A 23,313-nucleotide genomic window follows, 5' to 3' on the forward strand; every position below is an offset into this window, starting at 1 on the left:
CGTCGACATTTCCTGTTAATATTTCAGATATCCGAACACTTTCTGTGTTCCAAAAAATTGTGTCATTCACAGTACTTGAAACACAGAAATCATAAATTCATTGAAAACGAAAAACATAAAAAAGGTGTACAGCAGCTTTGACAGCAAAACTCGATGTGATTCACTAGAATATTAAATGTACTCTGCTAAATTTTCAAGCTTGGAGATGTCGCGCTTATATGAGAAAGAACCATACCGAAATGTATTCACAGCATTTTTCTTGGAAGCCTTCCAAGACACACTGTCATGAATGTTCCCTCCCCACTCATGGTGAGTTGATTTTTGGCCAAATGATACATTTTATCGTTTCCCAAATTTCACGGACACCGCGTCCTATCGCTTAAATCCCCAGATTGTAACAGTTTTTCGGGTGTTCTAGTCGTGTAAGAGTTTCCTCCCTTGAAATTGGCAATTTACATACTGGGTATAAAGAGAAAAAAAAGGGAAGATCTATGTCTACCCCCGCAAGGACTCTTTTTGCCGTTGCTAATAATGTTTCCTTACTTGGCAGATGGCCATAGTCTTGAAGACAGTTGGGTAACATTTTGATTTTCTTCCAAAGGGGCAAGGAAACAGTGTTGAGAGGAACAAGATAAACTTTATTCGACTGGAAGTTCGAAAGTGCCGTCATAAAAAGGGGAGATTATGGTTCACATTGGTAGGAATCGACTACAGAGCCTACACCTGAGGTTATTTCAACAGGTCTCTCCACAAGGAGGTCATTCCACGTTCATCAAGGGAGCGCTTTGGTGAGAGTCATTTTGTTTATTTTACACACACAGCTTGTATCTTCGAATGTTTCATTTTTTCATTCTAGCAAAATAGCAGGTTGCTTTAGTTTGAAAAGTGATAAAATAGTTGGTGTTGCATGCGCATCCATCGCCCGGCTCGCGAACAAAAATTCCTTATTCTCAACATTTTTGAAATAAGACCGCACTTTTAGTTAAAAAGGGACTGCGTAAAAACCTTTCATCACGCTCAGGAATTGTGCAGAAATTTTACTTGGTTCTTTAGGAAAATGGAAAAAAGTCGAAATTCGTGGATTGAGTAGAAGTAAGCTTACTTCAAACCTTTGTAGAAGAAACATTAGATTACTTTGTATGTATGCATACCTGTGTCGAGCATTTAATCAGTATTAAATTCTTGATATTTTGGAAATATTCGGATAATGTATTTCAAAAACATTTGTGTAGAGGACTGAGAGCTGAACATGTCATGGATATTTTATAAGTGTCAAGAATAAGTATCCATGAACTTTAAAGAATGTAGCAGATTTAACAGTTGCAGAAGAAAAAGAAAGACCAGTTTATGTAACCGAACGAGACGTTTTGGGCCACACTTCAAAATTAATACTTATTTCCTTCCTGGCTTAACCGTAATCGGATCCTTTACCCTCATAACAAGAGGAAAGGCAGTGAAGTTACAACTAATAAGTTATGCAGTAGATTTCATGAAATTATTACTATTAAAGCTTTAAATCATATAACTTTGAAAAGAGATTAACAAGAGCATACAAAGTCTTAAAAATATGCTGCAGGCAGAAAAAGGGTAATGTTATCCCATTCATGCAATGAAAATTAATTGCATTCATCGAAAATGAATTACAGCCTTATTGCAAGCATAGGAAGTTTTAGCGTAAAACAAAATATTCCTTGATATGATAAGTAGTTCCAGAGTTTCCATATGGGTAGCTGAATCCAGAAAAGCTGAATTATCCATTCTGCTTTAGAAAAAATGGAAATTTAATCTGTCTAGTCAATAAGGAATGCACACAACAAAAGGTTATCAAATAATGCACAAAGTATTAAATGTGTTAGTTGTGGATGTGAACTATTCTGCAGAGACGCAACAAATGCAGAAGTGATCATTGCCATTTCCTACTTTGAATCTTGCCAACCAATTCTCCAGTATGAAAAAAAGCAATTCGCTAATTATTCCTGGGTGGTTTCAGTTCGAAAGGCGTGACAATAGGGCGAGCCTGGTTCTTGTGTGTCCTGCTGCTCATTACTGAGATCAAAATACACTTTGCATCAAGTTGCTGCAGCATTTCTATGCCACTGACCACTCCATACATTTGCAGGCTAACCCTTTTTCTCGCAGTTCTTGTATACATGAACTCAAAACAGTCATATTCGAGCAACAAGTCTCAGGAAAAAAAGTTTGCCTCAATGGGAAAAAGATTTTTTACAAAAATTCTCCATTTGGCAAACAGGAAATTGTTAATGCAACTTGTCTTGGCATCCTATTCAAGGCATTTATTGCCTAATGTCATGACCTTTAAGAAAACTAGTCAGTGGCAGATCTACACACGAGGCCTGTGTTTTTTAGGAGGCCTTTTATAACGAAGAAGAAGAGAAAGAAGCTAAGACCCCCTTTAAGGCTCAAATTCTACTCAACTCTAGCAATAAATTTGTGTGAAAATTGCACTTCATAGAATCAAGTAATGGTACTTTATTTACCATAGTATTTTGAGGTGACCCCTCTACCATAATTGTTAGTATTGCTTCGTATATGCTTTCCTGCTTTCTGGTATTCATGAGAAATAATAAACAATTAAAGCAATGTAACATTTAATTAGCACAACGACTATCATTGCATATTTCAAGGACAATGCAATTTCTCCAAGTCTATAGATTTTTTTCTTTTTACAAACAGTACAACGCCGCCAACTCTAACTTAGTTAACTCAAGCCCCCCAGTAACTTGATCAAGATCCGATTTCCCTTGACCCCACTTTTTAAGAAATTCACTATTGGCCAACTCTAACCCCACTGGCTTAAACATTTTTCCCCCTTGGGAGTTTGAATTTGCAGGGTTCCATTGTAGTGGCCTTTCACTAGTTAAAAAACGAGGCTTTACTCACCGCTAACCGCTACATAACACTGAATAATTATTTCACTGACAGAAATTCAAGGTGTAGGAAAAGATACAGAAAGCAGACTGATAGAATGAAACGAAAAATGAGGATGAATGATGGACACAGTCAGATACTTGCTGCAAAATTCAAAGTTATCTTATGTCAGGGTAACTTGTGTAATGTTACTTGTTAAAGGATTATTCAAAGAAGTAACCCAAAAATCAGTAGACACATGTTTGTCCGTGAATTTCCAATGCAACTAAGAAAGAAAGTATTTCAGAGATCAACTGAATCCTTGCAATGGGTGTATGTTTACTTTAATTGTTTTTACTATCATCATAATTTGTATGCAACAATAGCCTAGTATTAACCTTTTTTAAAACTTAAAACTCTTTTGATTGGACATCAATAACTTGTTGTTTAAGGTACATCACAACTTTTGAAGAAGTTCCTTTTTTCTTCAAGATTCAAAATTTTAATCCAATTGCTTTGTCGTCATAATGGTTGTGGTCATCTCCATCATCGACAACCCTGGACAAAGTCAATAAGACATGGTTTGAGGGCTGTTCTCAGATTGATCCTCTACTGCAGCTGTATTTTACTAGCCTCAAATACTGCACCAAAGTAAGTCCTTCTGAAAGTTCAGGGCATGCCTCTTTATTCTCAGCATCACATTCCCTGATGGCCTCTATATACAGCTCTTTCCCTAGGTGAAATTATAGCCAAACCATCTTTACATTCAGATCTTCTAAAGCAGACAATGTCCATGGGGTGTAACCTACTTTACAGTTGGACAAACCACACAGTTCCTTACATTGTAGTACCTAAACTTAAGACTTAATATGTGGAGAAAGCAGGTAGACTCTCTCTGCCAATGATGAGAGTGTAAAAGCACATCTGAAACACAGATCAAAGTAACTACCTTTTTGAATGTCCAGGAGTGTGATCTTTGAATTGATGCTGCTCCTCCTCTTCAAAAAACAGTCTGATTGATGCAGAATTGTGCCCTCAAATTTACCATCACTTTTCCATCCATTAATTAAATAGCCTGAAAGCATTCACCACCATCCTGCCAAACATTTACATGATACATACATTCATAATACTTTATTGGCTTGTCCCTACGGGGCTTTTCAAAGTCAATGTTACGTTGTAAACAAATAAACATAGAGTGCTTGAAAATCCCACCTGGCAGGGGTAGACCCCCAGGGGTACACAGTGCAGCCGAGGAGTTGAATTTAGGGTGATTGAGTACAAATCCAGTGAGTGGAATGGTAGAGGATTTAACCCCATGACCACCAGATTACAAATCCAGCACCCACTTAGAGACCTTCCTTATCCAAAGATTTATGGTGAATATCTCTTGTAGACTTAAGAATTAGAGTGGGTAAGACTGTGTAATACACTCTTCATTTTAAGCTTGGCTTTCTCTGCTCTAATAGCTTTCCTAGTCCTGGGCAAGACTAAGAGGTAGTGCAAATTTCCATTCCCATTTGTGACATCACAAATGCTTAATTAATGACTACATCGTAGTTACTCTCTCATTAGCCAATTTCTTTTTCAACTTTGGAAACTTCAGGCCACTTATTCCTTCAGTTGGAAAAAACTTGTTGCCCTCCTCTTGCTAATTGCATACTACAGTTGGATGGCTGATTGAAATATTCCTTTTCATCCTGCTTTACCCTATTTGTATGAGTGTATTATATCATGAAGTAATGAGTTGAAAGCCAATAAAGGCTTCAACTTGTTTCCAAACCTTTTTATTTAAGAGGAATAGGGAAAACTGATGACATTATTTGTACCATTGCTAATACTGGCACTAAAAGTTGATACTTACAATGCTTTTGAGTAAAAGGTAACTATGATACTACTTTGGGATCTAATAATAATACTAAAATTGAAACCCTAGTTCAAGTGACAATACCTTTAAGTTTATTAACATACATAGGCACTAAAATTTTCTTATTCCTGTTTTTTTTACTTTTTTCACAACATATTTACTGTGTCACATCTTCAAGTATTGCAACCACTACAACTTTTTTGATGATAATAGCACTAAAGTATCACCTGATTAACAATTTTTCTTCCATTTACATTTATCATCATTAGGCTGGCAAAATTAGAGAGGGTTAAATTTTTTTTTAATGAAGGTTACAGGAATATTTGTTAAATCTCATAAATAACCAAGTTTCAATTAGTTGATTTTATACATAATCTAAATAGAGATTCTTTCAGAGAAGGATTCAGGTCCAAATTGTTCCTTATAGAGTTAAACCACCACAAAACACTTTCTAGAAGGGATATTGTAACTTTGCCACAAATGAAGGTGTAGTTAATAGAATCCTCTTCTCTGCAGTATAAACAAGTAATGTCCTGTTTGATTCCAAATGGAACAGCTCATTTTTACAAAGATAATTTACGCAGAAATATAACAAGAAATTACCTTACCTTTGTCTCTTTGCTAATTTCAATCACTGATTTAACAAAGGCTTGCCATTGACTGATCTCTACGGCAAAAATACTCTTCCATTTCATTTGCATAGTTGGCGGTGATTAGGTGTTCTGTTTGTCTAAAATTCAGTAGAAGTCCTTTACTTTAGGTTTCTCTACATTTATCTGCTGACCATGTAACTGTAGAAATATTAGGGAACTCTCTCTGTAAATATTTTACCAAAAGTCATACAAACTTCTTGCTTCTCAGTAGAATTAGTCATACATTGCACTCAAAGCCTGATCAAAGTTTAAGAAGTTGGTTTTGCAGCTACATTTAGTTAGTTCCTTTAAAAAAAATAATTACCCATCAAAAAAAAAAGGTTTTAAATAAATTCAAATTTTTTTGTCGATGAACAGTGTCATCTTCTGTTCATCTACACCTTCTAATTGGGACTTAATTTGGGTGAAGAAAGACAGTACACCCTGCGAGAAAATTGGTTATTTTGAATCTAAATGTCCTTGAGCTGTAGTTACATCATAGAAGGAAGTTCAGGCCTCAATATTTGGAAAAAAAATTGTCAGGTATTGATGTTCAGTGGAGGTAGTGAAATTAGTTTGGCTTAAAAACCACATTGTGGAACTTACCCTCACAAATACTGGTAATGCTTTCCACAATTTAACAGCTGGAGCAAGAAAGGATTTTCTGCTTTCTGTTTCCTTGTTTAATTTAGAGTGCCAACACATAACTTCTGTGTGTCTTGTAAACTGTTAGGAAGTGTTGAAGTCTGTTTCATCAGATGGGTAAATGAGACATTAAGTTAAAGTGTATTTAGTTTAATTTCTTAAAGAGCTTAGCAGTTCTCTTTTTCCTTGTTTGAACTTCCAGATTTACCATCACTCACCTTTTCTGTAAGCCTATCATCATCAAAAGTTATTTCTGAAGGTTGCACCCAAAACTTATTTTCCATACTTAGCTTAAAAGTTGCATTATGGAAAAGCACTCTTTCATTTGGAGGTAATTTATGTCAGACTTACTGGTGGGCACCCATACATTGGGAAAGTTTCCTGTTTATATTTTCAATATACTTACTTAAAAGACGGTCCCAATCTTAAGACTCCCAGTAACTTGTGGTTGGAAGTTTCATCCAGGACTTAACATAGAATGCCATTCGCTGAACTATTTTGGGTAGATAATTGATTATTCATTTTCAGATTAATGGCCTATTCAAAAGTATTTTGGAATTGTGAGTTGAGGTGGAAGTTGTCCTGTATATATGTGATCAAAGTTGTTTTCAATCTTCAAGCTTGTTTCATGTGTACAGTGCTAGTGAGGTGGTCAGTATAGTACTCATCTTATAGCATCAGAAGTTATTAGGGTATCTCTCATCAATTTTTAGACTAAGGTCAAGCCTTCCATTAGTCAGACACCACCAAGAGCCTTCACAGGGCATTTAAACCTCTTAAGTCTAGGTTTTTTAAGACTGACTGACTCCTTGCAGAATACTGAGAGATTATGCTGCATTTTCAATTACTGTGATTTCCCAGTTTTTATTTAGTTACACCTAGGTTGACACTTTTGTTGCTATTTAGGAATTATGTAAAGATTATTTTTTTTAGTATGACTAAACCCAAAAATGCATTCATGGATATTGGGGTGTAACAGTTGTAATTCTCCCTCTCAAAAAAATTAATTTGGAATTTTTTCCTCATTCCACTGAAGTCAAAATTAATTTCTAATAACAATTTTATTTTATTTGAATTTAAAGCAATAGTGGATGGGATATTTACATAACCCAAAATACGTGTTGTTGTTAATAATTATATCAATGCAGACAAGTTTCTTGATGAGTAGTTAGTGTAAATAAGTACAAAAATAGCTTATGTTCCGCTTACAAACATGTGTCTGAGGCACACCTATATCCTGTTGAGTAAGCTATTGTTGCTATTGTGTTGTTATCAGTATTGTTCTTTTGTGAGGTAAAAGTATAGTTTAGGAAGCAAAACAACTCATTGAATCGATCATTAAGCAACATTTTGCATGAGAATCAGGTAGGTCCCTAAAAAACCACCTTAATGAATAGTGAAACGCGGGAATTTTCCCGTCCTTTGTTTCTGCTTGGCATATGTAATAAATTCAGGTGTGACAGAACTGAAGTGAGACTTTTAAGTTGTTTAGTAGCATTAACAAGTCAAGCATTATTACACCTTATTTGGTTACAGTCTTGTACGTTTCGTTAAAAACCACAATATCTGTTTGTTTTCTGAACCCCACTTCCTGTAATCCGTTTTCGCTCGTACACCGCAGCTCACTTGCAATCAAGTGACCCCATGAGCTGAGCACATGTTTACCAGACCTTATATGGGGCTCCGCTTCACCTTGGGCCTAATAAGGATATGCTGTGATTCCTGCTTGTTAACCTCCGCCCATAATCACGAGACGTGGCAACGACTTCCTGACTAAAAGAGCGAAAACCTGATACGTGACGCACTCTTCTTACGCACAAGGGTATTAGGACAATTAACTTTTAAGCCGCTTCAGAGGGTCCTCATTGTTTTGCAAGCTGGAGTTTACCAAGTATGCAAAATCAATTAAGGCTGGATCAACAGTTCTTTTTAATTTTGCGGGAGAATTGAGCTCGTAATCGTTTTCAGGGTTACGTTTTTCTACTAATGAAATCATAAGGGTCGTGATGACGTCCTTCGTTTAGTTTTAGGTCTCAAAGTGAACTTCAGAAAGCTGATTACGTTAATTAAATATTGATTGATGTTTGTGTCAGCCTCTGAAAAACAGTGTCATGTCAAATGAAAACGACAATAGGATACGCTGGATCAAGGGCTGCGTATTTTATCGCTATCAGGTTTTAAAAAGACTGCATTCAGGAAATGTTACTTTTGACATAGGATAGATTAGGCTTAAAATGACAACAAGTGTTTTCTAAATAGGCCTGGCATAATCATTTAAAAAAACAACGCCATAGTCAAGTCCTTTAAGATTGAAGAACTTGTACATGATGTGTACTACAAATACGTCATTTCCGATTAAAATTAAGTCTATTTTTTCCTCTATTACACGTTTCTTTCTTTAAAGTTGCCCTGTGTTTCTGTGATGAGTAGTTTTATGTTTTTGTTTACATGTGAATATTGTCACACCAACTTTCTTTATTAAGTTGCAGGTACTTCGTGACTCATAATTTACTGAGTGAGAAAAATGTAATCCCAAGTTTTTATACCTCGGATCATGCCGATAAGTGATAGCAAAATTTATACTTTGAAACTGCAACCACAATATGACTCACTGTCGACCGCACGGCGCCAAGCTGTGTGTATCTGTCCATCAAATAATAGAGAAAAATTTGCACACCTTGTTTTGGGAAGTTGTGGTCGAAACAAATTCCAAACGATCTTAGCTATCGATTGTTTTCGAACGTCCGATCGCTTTCTGTTTGTGTGCATAATAGTATTGTCGCGCGCATCATAATTAACGCTTAACTTACATCGATGTTTCATTAACTGATTCGTGTGGGAGAGTTATGATTTGGTCGAACCACCAAACAAAGCATTCTTTCAGTTTCGCGCCACCGTGAAAAATTCTGTCGATTATTTGTGATTACTCAGTAATTGATTGTGGAGTAGTCTTGTAGCGTAATACGGAAGTCGGCGTGGGAATGATCCGACTTTCGGAAAGATTTTTTCAGGTTTCATGTCTCGGTTTACATAGAAATGACAAAATCCTATAGGGCCTAAATAAACCCGATTGATGTTTGAATTCTCCGTAAAGTGGCGCCGTGAAACCTCAGTTCTCCAATGGTCAACACTTGACAGCTTTTGTTGTCTTTTGTCATCTGCACTCGTGCTGATTGGCTGAACCATACGTGATGGACAAACCGAATGTGTTTTTGACACGCATGACACGAAGTAAACAGTGTGCGTAGATTGAGAAAAAAAATCTATCATGTCTTCAGATGGGCCTCAGTGAACGGGGTAAAGCTGAGGGCAACATGGTTAGCGGCGAGAGTACATCTCTAGTCGACTTCGTAAAAATGACTAACCCTGGTCTATTTGATTTCCAGGACGAGATACACTCGTTCATCGAGGCCTTGCTCCCTCACGTCAAGGCCTTCGCCTATACGTGGTTTAATTTGCAAGCAAGAAAGCGAAAGCATTATAAGAAGCATGAAGTACGAATGACTCCTGATGAGGAGAGAAGGTGCAAAGAAGAGCTAGATGCTGAAGCCCCTGAAGTGAAACAGAAGTGGGCCTCGAGGCTCTTGGCAAAGCTTCGAAAAGACATTCGGCAAGAATGCAGAGAGGACTTCGTGATGTCGGTCGTTGGAAACAAACCCGGCTCTTCGTGCCGTTGCGTAATTTCCAACCCCGATCAGAAGGGGAAAATGAGGCGTATCGACTGCCTTCGCCAAGCCGACAAAGTGTGGAGACTAGATTTGGTTATGGTTATCTTGTTCCGTGGCATTCCGTTGGAAAGCACGGATGGCGAACGCCTGGGCAAGTCGCAGCACTGCCAGAATCACACTCTGTGTGTCTTGCCCAACCATATCACAGTGACAGTTCGAGAACTGGATCTATTTCTTGCCAACTTTATGTGCAACCGAGGTAAGATTTTCCACCTGTATTGTCGATGACTATCAGTCACAGAACACATCTGATCAGATGTTTAAATGCCAGCACATCTGAGTTATATAGTTAAATTTTCTGCTTCTCGGGTACCGTCTCTCCTATCAACAAGTTGGAGGTGCTATGTTTCTCTTTAATAATTAAAACAGAAAACTGTTTAAGTTCTTTGGGTGTGTAATTTAATCGTTTTATTACCCAAAAGAATTGAAATTGTTATGTTTGTGTAGTTTGTTTTCTTGTGTTCCATCGACCGCAATTAGTTCCCTATTTTACTCGCAGAGCACAAACAGGATTCCAACAGTCCCGTACGAAGTTCTGGCGATCCAGATTCTCATCAAAGTAAGTATAAATTTTTAATATCTTCTTTGTAGGACCTGTTCGTAAATGTATTCAAAGTGAAAAATACAGAATTACAAGTAAGTTGCGAATTTAGGCCGTGGCAAGGAGTAAAATGGACTATTTTTTCATGGACAAACGCAGTGTTGTTGTTTTGTTGTGACCCGACACGTGCGCGCATTTGGACAATCCAAATTAATTCGCTCAGAAGGCTTTTGTTTTTGTTCTCGTTGCGTTATCCCCCCAGTAGAAACCACGTTTCATTGTTGTTAAAGGTAAAACTAAGAGCCCCATTTGCATGCCTTGTGTAATCGCAAAAATTAGCCCCTCCGGGCTACACGTGCTATTTCAGGAAATCGCTGCTATTTTGTTCGCAAGATTCTATTATCCCTAGAATTGTGAACGACTTCCTCTAAGTGTTGCATAAATTCCATTGCGTATTGAATGTAAGTAAGGTAATACATGATTACAAAAAAGTGCCGTTTAGTAAACATTTAGATTCATTGTTGTTTGGCCCAGAAGCTTTTTACCAAAGTACACGAAGTTCTTGTGAGCCCATTGGAAAGGAGACAAGTTTCATATTTCCCCTTGAGCTTTACGCGAGTCGATCCAAGAATGAAACTCGAGTAACAACGATGTGCAAACAACATCTACGTATTCGTAAAAGAATTGTGTTACGCGGAAGACAATTACTTTTGCCGTAACTGTTTCTGCCTGAAAAACGAGAATTCGCAAACAACCATCATGGGCACGGGGACTTAATTGTTGCTTTAACTCCTTCCCTTACGAGTCGTAGGTTTACTTTTGCGATGGCCACTAACACTTAGCTTGTTCATACATATTAATATATTCTTTTTGCTTCAGGTTAACATTAACATATAGGCCTTAACCAGAGGAAATCATTCGTGACATTTCGCTTTGTTGTTAGTATCCACTTGCTAACCCTTTGTTCATCTTGTTTTTAGAATTCCTTTGAATTCTCTCTCGTAAAAATATACCATAAATTGCTACGCATTAATTAATTTTTTGCAGCACTTAAAAAAGTTCTAGATCATTCTTTAGTTGTCCTTCCTTTGTTACATTCTGTGAAATGACAAAATTGGAAGTATGTAATTATATTTGAGAATTATAAGTGCAAATGGAAAACAAATTGTTCGAAAGATGTGATTTCTTGACCTTGGGTTTTATGTAAGTGGAAGGATATAAGCTGTTTCTGGTCGTGCATGCAATAGGAAAGTACCGAGTCATGCGAAACTGGTTCGAGAACTATGATAGCAAGCCATCTTCGCGTACAGTTAGGGTTCTCTTTATTTCTTTCTTTGGGGAGGGACTAAATCTTTCACAATTTTGGGTAAAACACGACTTACGAACGATCACTTTCTAAGAGGCATGCTCTTGCGGTTTTGTTTAACGTGACTGAGTTACTCGATACAACAACATTGCATTCCTTCCATGTGAAATTAAACTCTTGTGTATGGCTTCCTAGGTCGTGACACTATTCACATCACAGTGTATAAAAACGCGCTCTCCTAATTTCTTTGTTTTTTTCTGTTATCTGCTTTGTAAATTCCTTGCTTTTCTTTCTCTACGTCATGTGAACAATTTGCTACACCTCCGAGATAAAACTTGAATCAAAAACTAACTTTCAAAATCTTAAATGATTGACGGAAGAGATACTAATGAATGTAATTGTTGACAAGCATTGTTCTTTGGTCATTTGACAAGTTATTGTCTTGTAAAATGTCAAAAGGTTGTGATTTACTATGGGGTGATATCTTAAACAATAGACATGACAACAACACATATTTCTTCCAAGGTCAGGCATCAGAATTATCATTATGTAGTTTATATTTTTATGCAGTAATCCTTGCAAGAATGCGGTTTTTTAAGCTTACATGCTTTCCACTAAGATTTCTGGTTCTCTACCCCTGGTTTGACGGATGGAGTTAGTTTTGTTGATAGGAATGGAGAAGTTACAACTTAATCTTTACAAAGGATTAAAGAGTTAATCTTACCACTACTTTTGTTTGATTTCAAGAATAGTTGATGGAAGTAACTTTAGGGCATGCCAGGACTTAGTACACACACTTGAGTGAGAATTTCTATCTAAGTTTAAGGGGTTTTGAACAAACTCGTTTTGTTTGTGATTTTTAAAATGCCAGGTTTCTTGAACATATTGTATAAGTGACAGGTAAATCCAAAATTTTTGTTGTTTCTTTTTTTTATCTTAAAGCTGAAGTGTGTTCTGTTATATAAACAAATGTACCAATGGGCAAGGTATCTTTATAGAATTGGTAGATATTGTGTTTTTTGGCTGCTTTTTTCCCATGGTCTCTTGCAATGCTAAATTTTAACAAGGAAAACACTCAATATAGGAAAGATTTTGTGATGAACAACAAAACATTGATTTTTCTAGTCACTTCTTGTTTTATTAATTTCACAAAACCTTCTACCCAACTTAGATAAAATCCCCAACATCAACAACAAATCTGCTCTGTCTCAGCACATTTTCTTTCTTCTTTCAAATTTTTTTATGAAAAGGATACAAATTTCATTTACCACTTCCTTTGGAATTGTACTCTTAATAAAATGCACTTATTCAATAACCTAAACAATGTTTGTACTTGAGTGGGCCTCTTTATCAGCCCCTAGCAATAGTGAATTAGTTCATTCACATTCAACACTAAAGGTAATCTAGCCAACAATTTCCCTTTGGTAAAAATCATGCGTCAGTATCATCTTCACCTGCCAATTCTGAATAAAACATAAATTAATATTTCAATATACTTTAATTTTGTTATCCACACATTCAAACCCACTTCTATCACCTTATCTTTCTTTTGCACAATAATTGTTCAGGGCTCAAGCCATCAGTAGTGGGGATTGTACCACTGGAAAGGGTTTCACTGTTGCATACAAACTTATTACCTCATCATGAGCTTTACTCTGAAATTTTGTGCTAGACAATCAGTGAACAGCATTGTAAGCTGTTTGCTAACCAAGAAATACAGCTTTTCTTTTGAAACTTGTCCTAAAATATGGAACATGTACTATTTGTTATTTTTTCCCTCATGGCCAACCATTTAGTCCTCTCAATCACAAAATGAACTATCTATGAAATAATTTTCTTCAGTCACCTATCAGCTTCATCACCCTTGTTTAAAATAGCTGGTGTGTGTACACAGGGTTTCCTCTCTGAATCAGATTACAGTTAACACTTGAGATAGTTAATTGCATAGCAATGCATAGAGTCAGGAAGTTCCTGTAATTTAAGTAAAGAACACTCTGGCATGGACTCTTCTAAGGGGAAGAGAGATTAACATTTTAAGAGTGCATTGCACAAAGGAAAACTACCATCCCTGCATATTTTGTACATAAAAGCTGTAGCATTTAGCACGTTAATGAAATTTGTGTTGCTACCAGTAAGAAGCAGGTGCAAGTCAAAACTTTAGATAGCATTAAGCATTGTTATAAGTTGTCACTTTTTGCAGATGTAAGATTTGGTATGGGTTAACAAACAGTCAATATTTAATTTCATATAGCAAAAACTTGCCTTTGTAGCAGTTATCAGATGTTATTTCTTTTATCTAAAAATACCTTGCAATATTTTAATCTTTACTACTGATAAAAAGATGCATGTAAGCATATCAATCCAGTATTTCAGGAATGATATTCAAAAGGTCAGCTGAAGGTATGGTTGATTCAAGAAAGATCTTTTTTGTTTGTTTGCCAAGATGTGCAAATTTGATGACATGAAATTCTCTTGCTGCTGAAATACCTGTGCATCGGCGAAAAGAAGTTGGGTTAGTTTTCTAGTTTCAACATATGCACAAAAGTCACATTTTCATTAGGTTGACTTTCTTGTAATATTCCATAGAAAAAGGACTTGGAGTTAAGAAAATTAAAAAATATTTGCACAATGTAATCATTACAGTTTGACAGTTAAAACCCAATACCAGTTACTTTTGACATTAAATGTCACATTGTGTGTCTTGTTATCTGATGTCAACCATTAATTTTTAAGCAATTCTTCATAGGGTGGATGCCAGGGAATTTAATAGAAAAGCAAGGTCAACCTAAGACTTCAATAATGAAATATGCAAGGGATTATCATTTCTTCTGAATATTCACCTTGGTGTCCTTTAATTTTGTTGAAATATAAATTCTTGAAAAAAATGGAGTTTCAAGATGAAAAAGTACATTTTCAAGAAATTCAATTTTTAAGACCAAGTCTTATTGTAAAAGTTACAAAAAAAAAGGATTAAAAAATAGAAATATATGTCTGTGCATCACAAATATAATAGGTTTACTATAATGTACTATGCCATCTTGTTTGTATGTTGCAAATATTTAAAGAACACTGCAAAAAGACCTTATAATTGAGTTCTGTTCAAAATTTGCAGAACTTTACTCCCTTTGGATTCCTTAGAGTTGCAAAACTGCAATCAGGGATGATGAAGCAGAGGGTAAACATACACTGCTTTGACTATTAAGGCTCTGGTAAAATAGTATATAGCTGCATCCCACTACAATACTATGTCATGGTATTTTGCTTCAAAATAAATCAACATAACTATCATTATTTTTTTAGTTGGTACTGAGCAGAATCTGGTTTCATCTGGTGTGTTTACAGTAGCAGAGCTCTACACCTACGCTAGAAGTGAGTCTCTTTATAAGCAAGTACTAGTTACATTCACAGACATCTTTAAAAGCTATTTAGAAATTTTAAGCTTTGCTAATTTAGAGTCCATATTTGGTCATACTCAAAATATTTTCCATCTCGCTTTTTATACTTTACCTTGACCCTTGTAATTAGCTCTTTGAAAAAATAACATGATTTTGTTAGATAAATGTAGTTATTAATCAAAGGCAATCTTCCTTGTTACTCACTTGCTTGATGTACTCATTTAGAAGCAAAAGCTACCCTAACTGAAAACTTTATCAGAAGTTTACTTTCGTAAGGTCTGTTTCTCTTCACTTATCATAGAACTGAAAGTGTTTTTTCACAAGTGCACATTACATTCAGTTAAATATCTTGCAACTTTGTAGATGACTGGGTTACATGTGACTTTGTGTTGTGAATCTATCTTGAGGCATAAGTCTTTCGTAACAGAGGCTCTAGCTGTGCTGAACCTCAACAACTGCAGCAAAACTGTACTTAATTTTCAAGCCAAAATCTTGTATCAGATGTTAGTTGTCTTGTAGGCTCTGGCAATACTTGTCATGCCAATGCCCTAGACAAGCTACAGCCATTCGTCGTTCTTCTTTCTCAAATACACATAGGTATTCATACGCTATAGTTAAAAAAATTATGCATTCCAGCAGACAATGTAGTATCTACTCTAACTTTTTTTTTAACTTTACATCTTAAATAAAGTAACATTTTTTTCTTGAATCTGTTTGTTTTCAGCTTTTCTATCTATGAAGAAGTGTAAAGCCTTTCACTAAAAAGAAATTAAGCAGCTCTACATTGAATGTTTAGGCATTTCAAAAATTTTTTTTAAGATACATTATGTGAACTGAGGAATTCAATAACAAACCAAAGTAAAATATATGAAATCCATCTCTTAGCTCTGTTTGACAAACCCATTGCATGTAATTTATTTCCCAAACTTTCTAGTTCTCCTATCAAAGAGCCTATCAGTTTGTTAATGTAAATAATATATTTTCCAACTCTTTTAGCACCCATCAAATGTGTGAGCTCATCACACAGCCTAATGTTATCAGACTTAGAGAGCCCACCTTATGGTGATGGAGGTCTTGAGCAGCGCTTCCCAAATGCAGTCAGCATACATCCACGACCAGATGCATATGACCTAAGGTACAGAAAACGAAGTCGGACAATAAGCTCTGTTTCGTCAGTTGACGAGGACTGTGATGATGATGATAGGGATAGCACAGGACTGTATGTTCAGTCACCAGCAAGTTTCTCTTCTCAAGGATCGAACTGGCAAAATGATGATTCAGGTAAGACAAAATGAAAACTGAGCATTTGTGATCATGAACTATAAGCCACTGTAATAATTGCAGCATTCATCTATTGATTGGGAAGAAACTGAATTGAGGTAAAAAATTCTCAAAAGTTGGAATAAAGAGTGTTTAAAGGAAAATTTACATTTCTCAATGAAAATTTCAGTCATTTAGTTTCATTTAATTCCTTGCTAAATTCTGTGTTACTGAATTTTCAGGATCCAGTGTCATCCACTCTCCAATGGTACCATACCCTGCTAAGATTAAACCAGAACAGAACTGCACAGGATACAGCCCAATGGAGAACCATCACTCTGCCATCACTTGTTGTAATGTGAATGAACCACAGTCACCTGCAGTCACATCATACAGTGGTCAGACTCAGCAGTTACACCTCAGGCAAATGAGAGACTGCAATATGAATGATACATCATATATTATGCAACTAGCATCAGCACCTAAAGGCCATGTACAAGCAAGTTGTGGGCTTGTTCCACAGCTTCCACAGCAGGGATTTACATTCCGCCTGCCGATGCCAAATGCACACATCCCTTCTGTTGGTAAGGTGGAGAGGGTAAATGTATTTTAAGAATCCAATCTTCTTTTGCATGTGTTGCATGGCACTTACTGAATACAAAGTATTGATAGGGATCCAATACGTCTCACATTGTTGCCTACCAGTGCTAAGTGTAAGGCTTACTGGTACATTGTCATCTTGGGAACAAAAGCCATTTGCCAGAATTCTCTTTTGCTGTCCAAAAGGGAATTGACTTGTTCAATGCATTAGTCAACTATGTTGTTATAAATCCAACCATCCATTACATTTTTATGGCCTTACTGGGCTTTGTAAATGGGGTAGTTCTATAGGCAAGATATAATTAAGAAAAATGTCCATGATTGTCACAGGTTCTGCTCCTTGTCGCACTGGTGCCCCCAGTGATTTCATCCAGCTTCTTGAGAGACCGCGCTCCAGTTCAGCACCAAATGGTAGGCACATTGTTCCTGGAACATCAGCAGTCATACCTCCTCCTTTGACAAGATCACCAAGTAGTAACAGTATCATTCAAAGCACAGGGAGCAGTAGCTATAATGCAGCAGAACCACGGCACTCTCCAGTACACCAGCAGCAACAATCTCCAGTGTCAACAAGCCCAAGTAAAACAAGTCCTCCCTCAGGAATAACACTGAACACAACTGTCCAGATTATTCAGGTAATTGAGATCATGAACAAAACTTTTCATGTTACCTAACACGGCAATTATTATTATCATTATCATTATCATTATTATTATTATTATTATTATTATTATTATTATTATATTATTATTTTGGAACATGAGTGCTACCTCCTTCCATGAATTATTTTATGTTAGGTTTATTGCCATGGAGTACCCAGGAACATTTTTTCTTGTAGAGAAAAGTCATTGGCTTTGAGGGCATCATCCATATCCAAAGGCATTTTTCCCAATTAATAACATTCACGCATTTTGCTAATGTTAGTGTATTCCTGAGGGTATGGGTATGTACTTTTTCCCATGAGGTTCCACATTTTCAGAGCCACAAAACAGGATTAACTCTTTTTTTTTTTCACTGTGATTTCAATCCCCAGTCTCCTACAAACAATCCAAACGGTGGAGCATCATCATACAGCAATCACAACCAGCAAGTGTTCAGCTACCCAAACTTGCCACCTGGTTGCTTATCTGCTGTAAGTCCATCACTTCCAATGAGCTTGTTCACATCACCTGGAAATACACCAAGGGGTAGTATACCTCCTCGCTGGCCCACAGCTATCCAAGTAGCACCTGTTTCAAGCAGTGGAAATGTTGCATCTGAAGAGGAGTCCACTGACTACCAGATGGTGTCAGGGTTTGGCGGTATGAATCCAGATGAGAACATGCTTGAAGGTAGTTGTTAGATGCTTTTACATATCGCGTATATCTTTCTAGCCAGGGGTTCTAAGTAATTGATGGGGAAGATGACTTGATGCATTGTGAGGACAGTTCACAATTCAAGTACTGATAACAAAGGCAACAGCATTTAGGAAGGGTGGCAGAGGCCTATGCGCATGCTCTGCCAGAAAATGCATAGTTGCTTTAAATGTGCAGTTTTACAAAATTTCAAGTATCTTAAGTGAAAACAAACCCACAGGATAGAAAATAGACATGAACTAAAAAAGTAAGACAAAGAAAAAGAAAGGAAGACCAAGTTTTTTTTGTGGAGTGCAAATTGATTTTCTGTTTGCTAATTTGTTTGTGACAGCTTTTTTTTTGTAATTTTATTATAATTCACCAGTTGCATAGTACACATTATTTCACAAAAAGCAAGGGACTTAGAAATCAAAGAAGATGGCCTGTAAGCAAGCATGCAGCACTTTATGAGAACCTTGTGTACCTAAAACTGCCACTCAAAGCCTCCTTATATTCTTTTAATTTTAGAGAGGAATTTCTTTCCAGTTAACAACAATGCAGAGTCAGTAGATGTTATGTCAGCCAGGATATCATCTTAGGCTGCTTGGTTCCCAGGGTACCCTAAAACTGGTCTTATCTTCAGCAGCCCAGATGGTAGGCCTTTAAATTAAATGGGCTAGTAAAAGCCAGTCCAGTCCATCCCACAAGATAAAGTAGTACACAGCATGCCAAGATAGAAGAAACTTAGCACTAAGAAAAGATGGTTCAGCCAGGTTCAGAGAATGCTTTGGTTTTGCCATATGTTAAGTTATTGTAAGTTGTTCTTCTGTAAAGATATTAGCATAAAATATTAGAAGCATCCATGTACAAACCAAAGAATTTATATAGGCTTTTAGAGTAAGAATAACTGGTCCTATTTATAAATTGCATTAGTAGAGTATTTTGGAAAGTAAATTTAAGTACATTCGCATTATTTAGAATATTTCCATGCGTAAACACTCAATCAAAAGAATAGTTGAAGTTAAATTTCGTAATGATAACACACTCAATCCACTCTTGGTAAAGTCTTGTCAAAGGTGTTAAGGCTTGATGTTAATTGGTCATTTGACAGTGGAGAAAACATTGTCTAAAAGCATGCTGGATGTACAAAATGTGAATTTTTATCTGGATAACTAGAGGAGCTGGTTTTTTTTTGTTTGTTTGTTTTTTAAAGCAAGTCTAATTACATACTGTGAGTGAGTGGTGGGGTGCAGTGCAATAACTGTGTTCCTCAGTAGACCATATTCATATAAGAGTTGCATACATTGGTTGCTTGTGGTCATAGTTTTCTCTAAAGATTACATTGATCAAACATAATATATTACCTTAAGAAGCCTGAATGTTGGATATAGTGAGGAAGATTTACATGATGCTACAGATGTTCCAACAGAGTACTAATATATATAATCTGCATGTGCAAGTGGAAATAAAAAACTTTTTGTCCACAAAAGTGCAAATAACAATTTCAAATTTGCTTTTTTTGTGCTACCACTCTCATATAAATTTCTTCTTGAGGTGAAATTCACTAACTGCATTTCAACTTGCACATATTACTGAAAACCTGAAATGACACCATGAAAATGGTCACTGGTTTGACAATAATTCTATTTTCTACTGATTTTGCTCAGCAAAAATGAGAAGTAGCTGTTGATGAGTATGGTCTGAACTTCATTCAAGTTTGGTATGATAAAGAGAGAAACTAAAAAATTTTCTACTTCCATTTTAGAAAAGTGAGATGTTAATTTAAGTGTTATATAATCAATTCAGAAAAAGAGAGGTTTTACTGTGAATGGGATGCATGCTTTGCTAAATTTGTATTCCAGTGCCTACGATACCGAATGTCTTTTAGGGAAAGGGAAACAGGCTTAAGCCACAGTGGGCCACACAAGTGAAAAAACCCATCTCAGAAAACACTTTGTCAACTCCAGTCGATTAATCTGTACTTAAGAAAGTAAAACCTGCTTTAAGGCAAATACCTTGCCCAGCCTATAAAATTGTGTCTGTTTTTGAAATGGTTAATGTGCTGATCAATTGTTGTAAATAGTCTCAAAACTGATGGAAATGGCTTGCCAGTTTTTGTATCAGTTTATTTTTCCAGGTTTAATTTTGGAACTTTGAAATTGTAATTATGGTGGCAATTGATACAAGAAAATGTTCTTGAGTACAGTAATTTTGATAATAATTTTCTATAATTAAAGTAGAGAATAATAGAATACAAAATATAGATTTAGAGAGTAGAATTGTTTTGTAGGACATCAGGTTTGTAAATAGTTTAAATAGAGTTCTTGTTTTAAAACTAATCATGATGAATTTTGTAGTTTCACAAAAAGATGTAGAGTTTATAAACAATGAAATGTCTTAATGCTGTACTTCTTAACTGCTCAGAGCAGCTGATTTTTTGGGCTGGTTGTAGACATTTAAAAATAGGGCTATCTTTTGTAAAAGGGTTTCTTTTATACCAATAGTAGTTTTCCTACAGTACATTTGTATGGTTCTGATATTTTGTAGTCTTCATAAGATAATCCTAGTAATATATAAAGATTCGTGCTGAAAAATACATGTCATCATGTTTTTTCATCTGTCTTTAAAATTTAGTGGTGAGTGGCAGGAACACTTAAAAAATTAAATGCTAACAGTTTTGTATGTGATTTTGCAATAAGCACCAAATATTTGAATACAACCATTAATTTCAAATGATCTTTGTGACTGTACTTATTTTTTTGTTAAACAAGGAAAGTAAGAATTAGTTGATTGTCTTTCATTAAGCTGTCTTTGCAACCCATTACAAGGTCATATATGCTTCCTTTACCAACAGTGGCAAAGCCCAAACCTTGAAATTTAAGTCATTTTTCTTCAATTTGCCTTAAAAATGTCAACAACACCAGACCTTACATATCTTTTGTCAGCACAATAAAATAATACTGCTCAGACAAAAGATTTTGTTATACAAATTCATTCCAGTGCACTGATGCTGGAGTTTTAAGGGAGAGAAATTTGTCTCTGCAAAGAGAAAAGCTGCAGCAGTATTGTTATCTTGAATTGGTTATGTCTTAAATCATGTAGGAATCTGTTTGCCCTTAACTAAGCAATTCAACTATACTTCAGAAGCATGTTGGATTATGTAAGTGGTACAAGATTTCTTATAAGGGATACCTTTAAGTAACATGATTAATCAATGAATCTTCTAAGTCTTTGCCTATCTGTGACATCATCAGGGATGATGATGCTGTAGATTGACAAAGGCTTAGAGGACAAACTGACCAAAAATTATAGCTTAAAACTTATTTGAAACAAGGATGTAATTGCACTTGATTTTGTTTTAATCATAGAGAGCATATTTAAAAGAAATCAGTTCAATTCAAGTAATTTAAAAGTGTTTCCATGAAATGGAAACAGTCTGAAATTAATTCAGACCCATTGTTATGCCTGCAATCTCACATGTACAAGCTGCTGCTAGAAAAAAATAAAATTAAGGTTAAGTGTCTAATGACATCTGGTTAATTACCAGTAGTCTCCGGTCTACTACTTAGTGGTTGATGATTTTACTTCTGGGGAAGTAGTGAAGTGATTTCTACAATCATTTCTTACAATCATATTTGCACAGAGGAGATGTGGATTTTCTTATTGGGTAAACACAATTGAACTATTTTCTTTTAATTGTTAGGTTGTCATGTTATACTCCTGATACTTCTTCACCCCTTTAAGGATACACTTTTCACAGGAGCCAAATGCATTAACTTGCCTTAAACAGCAGTTGCTAGACACTAATTAACTCACCTGAAGCTAAGACCTTGAAAACAGAAAAACCCATTTAACCTATCCCACATAGAAATTCTCTCTAAAGTCAAAGTTACCACTCTCTTCCCAACATTAACAATTTTCCAGAGAAAACTTTTATCCAAGATCATTGTTGCCCTGTTTGACCCCCAAAAGCATCTCTTTTCTTTCGACAGTGTCACCCCTCCACCAGAAATTACAGTTATAAGAAGAAAGGAAATGATCATGAGTGCAAGAAGTTCTTGACTGTTGGACAAATTCTTCTTCTAATTACCCTAGGGAATGTAAAGCGAACAGTATGGGGAACTTGCATATTGATGTTAGGGGGTTAAGGGTTAGTTAGGTAACAAATGTAATTTCGCCAGGAAGGGAAAGGACTTGATCATGGTTTTGGAGACTTGTTTTCAAGACTGAAAATTTTAATGACTCGTGGAAACAAAAAGTAGCACAATCATAAATATAAGCTGCCACAGCTTTCGACGGATAAAATTTCAGCGCTACAATTCGCGTAGGAAAGAGATTTGTCAGTTATTTTCTCCAGGGCTTAACAACTTATTCTTAAGACATACAGTTCGCCGAGAAAAATTTAAGGATCAATTCACCGGCGATTTTCAAGTACAAGTACAGTACAACCCAAAACTGTATTAATTAAATTCTTTAGTTAGTACCTTAAATTTGCCATCCATAAACTTTCCTGGATTTGAAGTTTTCTCAAGTTACTTCACAATACTGTCCCATCTCAGCATGGAAATGCAATCTTCCGTCATCCAAGATGGCTTCCATGCGAATATAAAAAGCAAAAAAAATACAAACTCAGTGGTGGACAACTTAGAAACACAGGTAGGATTCAATCGGCCAAATAAAGATTAACGTAAATATTTAAATAGTGACTGTTTTGCGGGTAACGAAAACGCATGGGAAAAAAGTATGTCGTAGTATTTCCCCAAATGCGAGATTAACCATACTAAATTTAATCAACCTTTTAAAAATTGGCTTTTCCCCCCTAAGCCCTTACTGCATTTAAGTTTTATCAAAAATGAACCAAATTTTAAAGAAGTAAGGAACAGTATGCTCTAAATTTTTTTTCAAAAAAAGGTTTACAGTACCAGGGACATGGCTTCGAGCGTGTGAACGAAGCGGCTGTAAGATCGACAATTCCCTCATCGAAGAACCTCTATCCTCTGTGTACTGAATTCGGAGTCCTTTTGATGAACGTTGACAGGTGTTAAATGCTACAAATGAACGAAACACTCATTTCTCAAAGATAGCGTAAGTTTAAGTGTCACAGTTGAGGAGAATTCACTTCTTCATTCACAAGCCA

General features: G+C 35.9%; 1 protein-coding gene and 1 long non-coding RNA gene across 6 annotated transcripts; one reads left to right on the top strand and one right to left on the bottom strand.

Annotated features, from left to right (window-relative positions):
* The first annotated feature begins 578 nt into the window (after window positions 1-578).
* On the top strand, window positions 579-21,707 carry LOC131783703 (nuclear factor 1 X-type-like). Of its 3 annotated transcripts, XM_066159885.1 has the most exons (9): window positions 579-788; window positions 9,399-9,939; window positions 10,240-10,299; window positions 14,888-14,956; window positions 15,979-16,263; window positions 16,485-16,826; window positions 17,173-17,477; window positions 17,876-18,173; window positions 18,705-21,707. In XM_066159885.1, the coding sequence occupies exons 2-9, from the start codon at window positions 9,513-9,515 to the stop codon at window positions 18,773-18,775; spliced, it is 1,857 nt and encodes a 618-aa protein (XP_066015982.1). In that variant the 5' UTR covers window positions 579-788; window positions 9,399-9,512; the 3' UTR covers window positions 18,776-21,707. The 3 variants fall into 3 exon arrangements, with proteins under 3 accessions (XP_066015982.1, XP_058956446.1, XP_058956445.1); XM_059100462.2 differs by lacking the exon at window positions 579-788 and having other exon boundaries at window positions 9,224-9,939; XM_059100463.2 differs by lacking the exons at window positions 579-788; window positions 14,888-14,956 and having other exon boundaries at window positions 9,216-9,939.
* Window positions 3,020-6,818, bottom strand: LOC136277544 (uncharacterized). 3 transcript variants are annotated; one of them, XR_010715943.1, is made up of 4 exons: window positions 6,419-6,818; window positions 5,974-6,113; window positions 3,818-5,465; window positions 3,020-3,601 (listed from the first exon to the last, which is right to left on the bottom strand). It is a non-coding gene; the product is annotated as an uncharacterized lncRNA (long non-coding RNA). The 3 variants fall into 3 exon arrangements; XR_010715944.1 differs by having other exon boundaries at window positions 3,818-3,964; window positions 5,344-6,113; XR_010715942.1 differs by having other exon boundaries at window positions 3,818-6,113.
* Window positions 21,708-23,313: the final 1,606 nt, after the last annotated feature.

The sequence above is a fragment of the Pocillopora verrucosa genome, chromosome 12, assembly GCF_036669915.1.
Source record: "Pocillopora verrucosa isolate sample1 chromosome 12, ASM3666991v2, whole genome shotgun sequence".
In the NCBI taxonomy this organism is placed as follows: Eukaryota; Metazoa; Cnidaria; class Anthozoa; order Scleractinia; family Pocilloporidae; genus Pocillopora; species Pocillopora verrucosa.

What these genes read in the sequence shown, in the direction of transcription:
- LOC131783703 (XM_059100462.2), top strand. Translation starts at nt 9,291, where the DNA reads ATGGGCCTCAGTGAACGGGGTAAAGCTGAGGGCAACATGGTTAGCGGC. An exon ending in CGATCCAGATTCTCATCAAA is followed by an intron (nt 10,300 to 14,887) that starts GTAAGTATAAAT and finishes TTATTTTTTTAG; the next exon opens with TTGGTACTGAGCAGAATCTG. An exon ending in CTGGCAAAATGATGATTCAG is followed by an intron (nt 16,264 to 16,484) that starts GTAAGACAAAAT and finishes CTGAATTTTCAG; the next exon opens with GATCCAGTGTCATCCACTCT.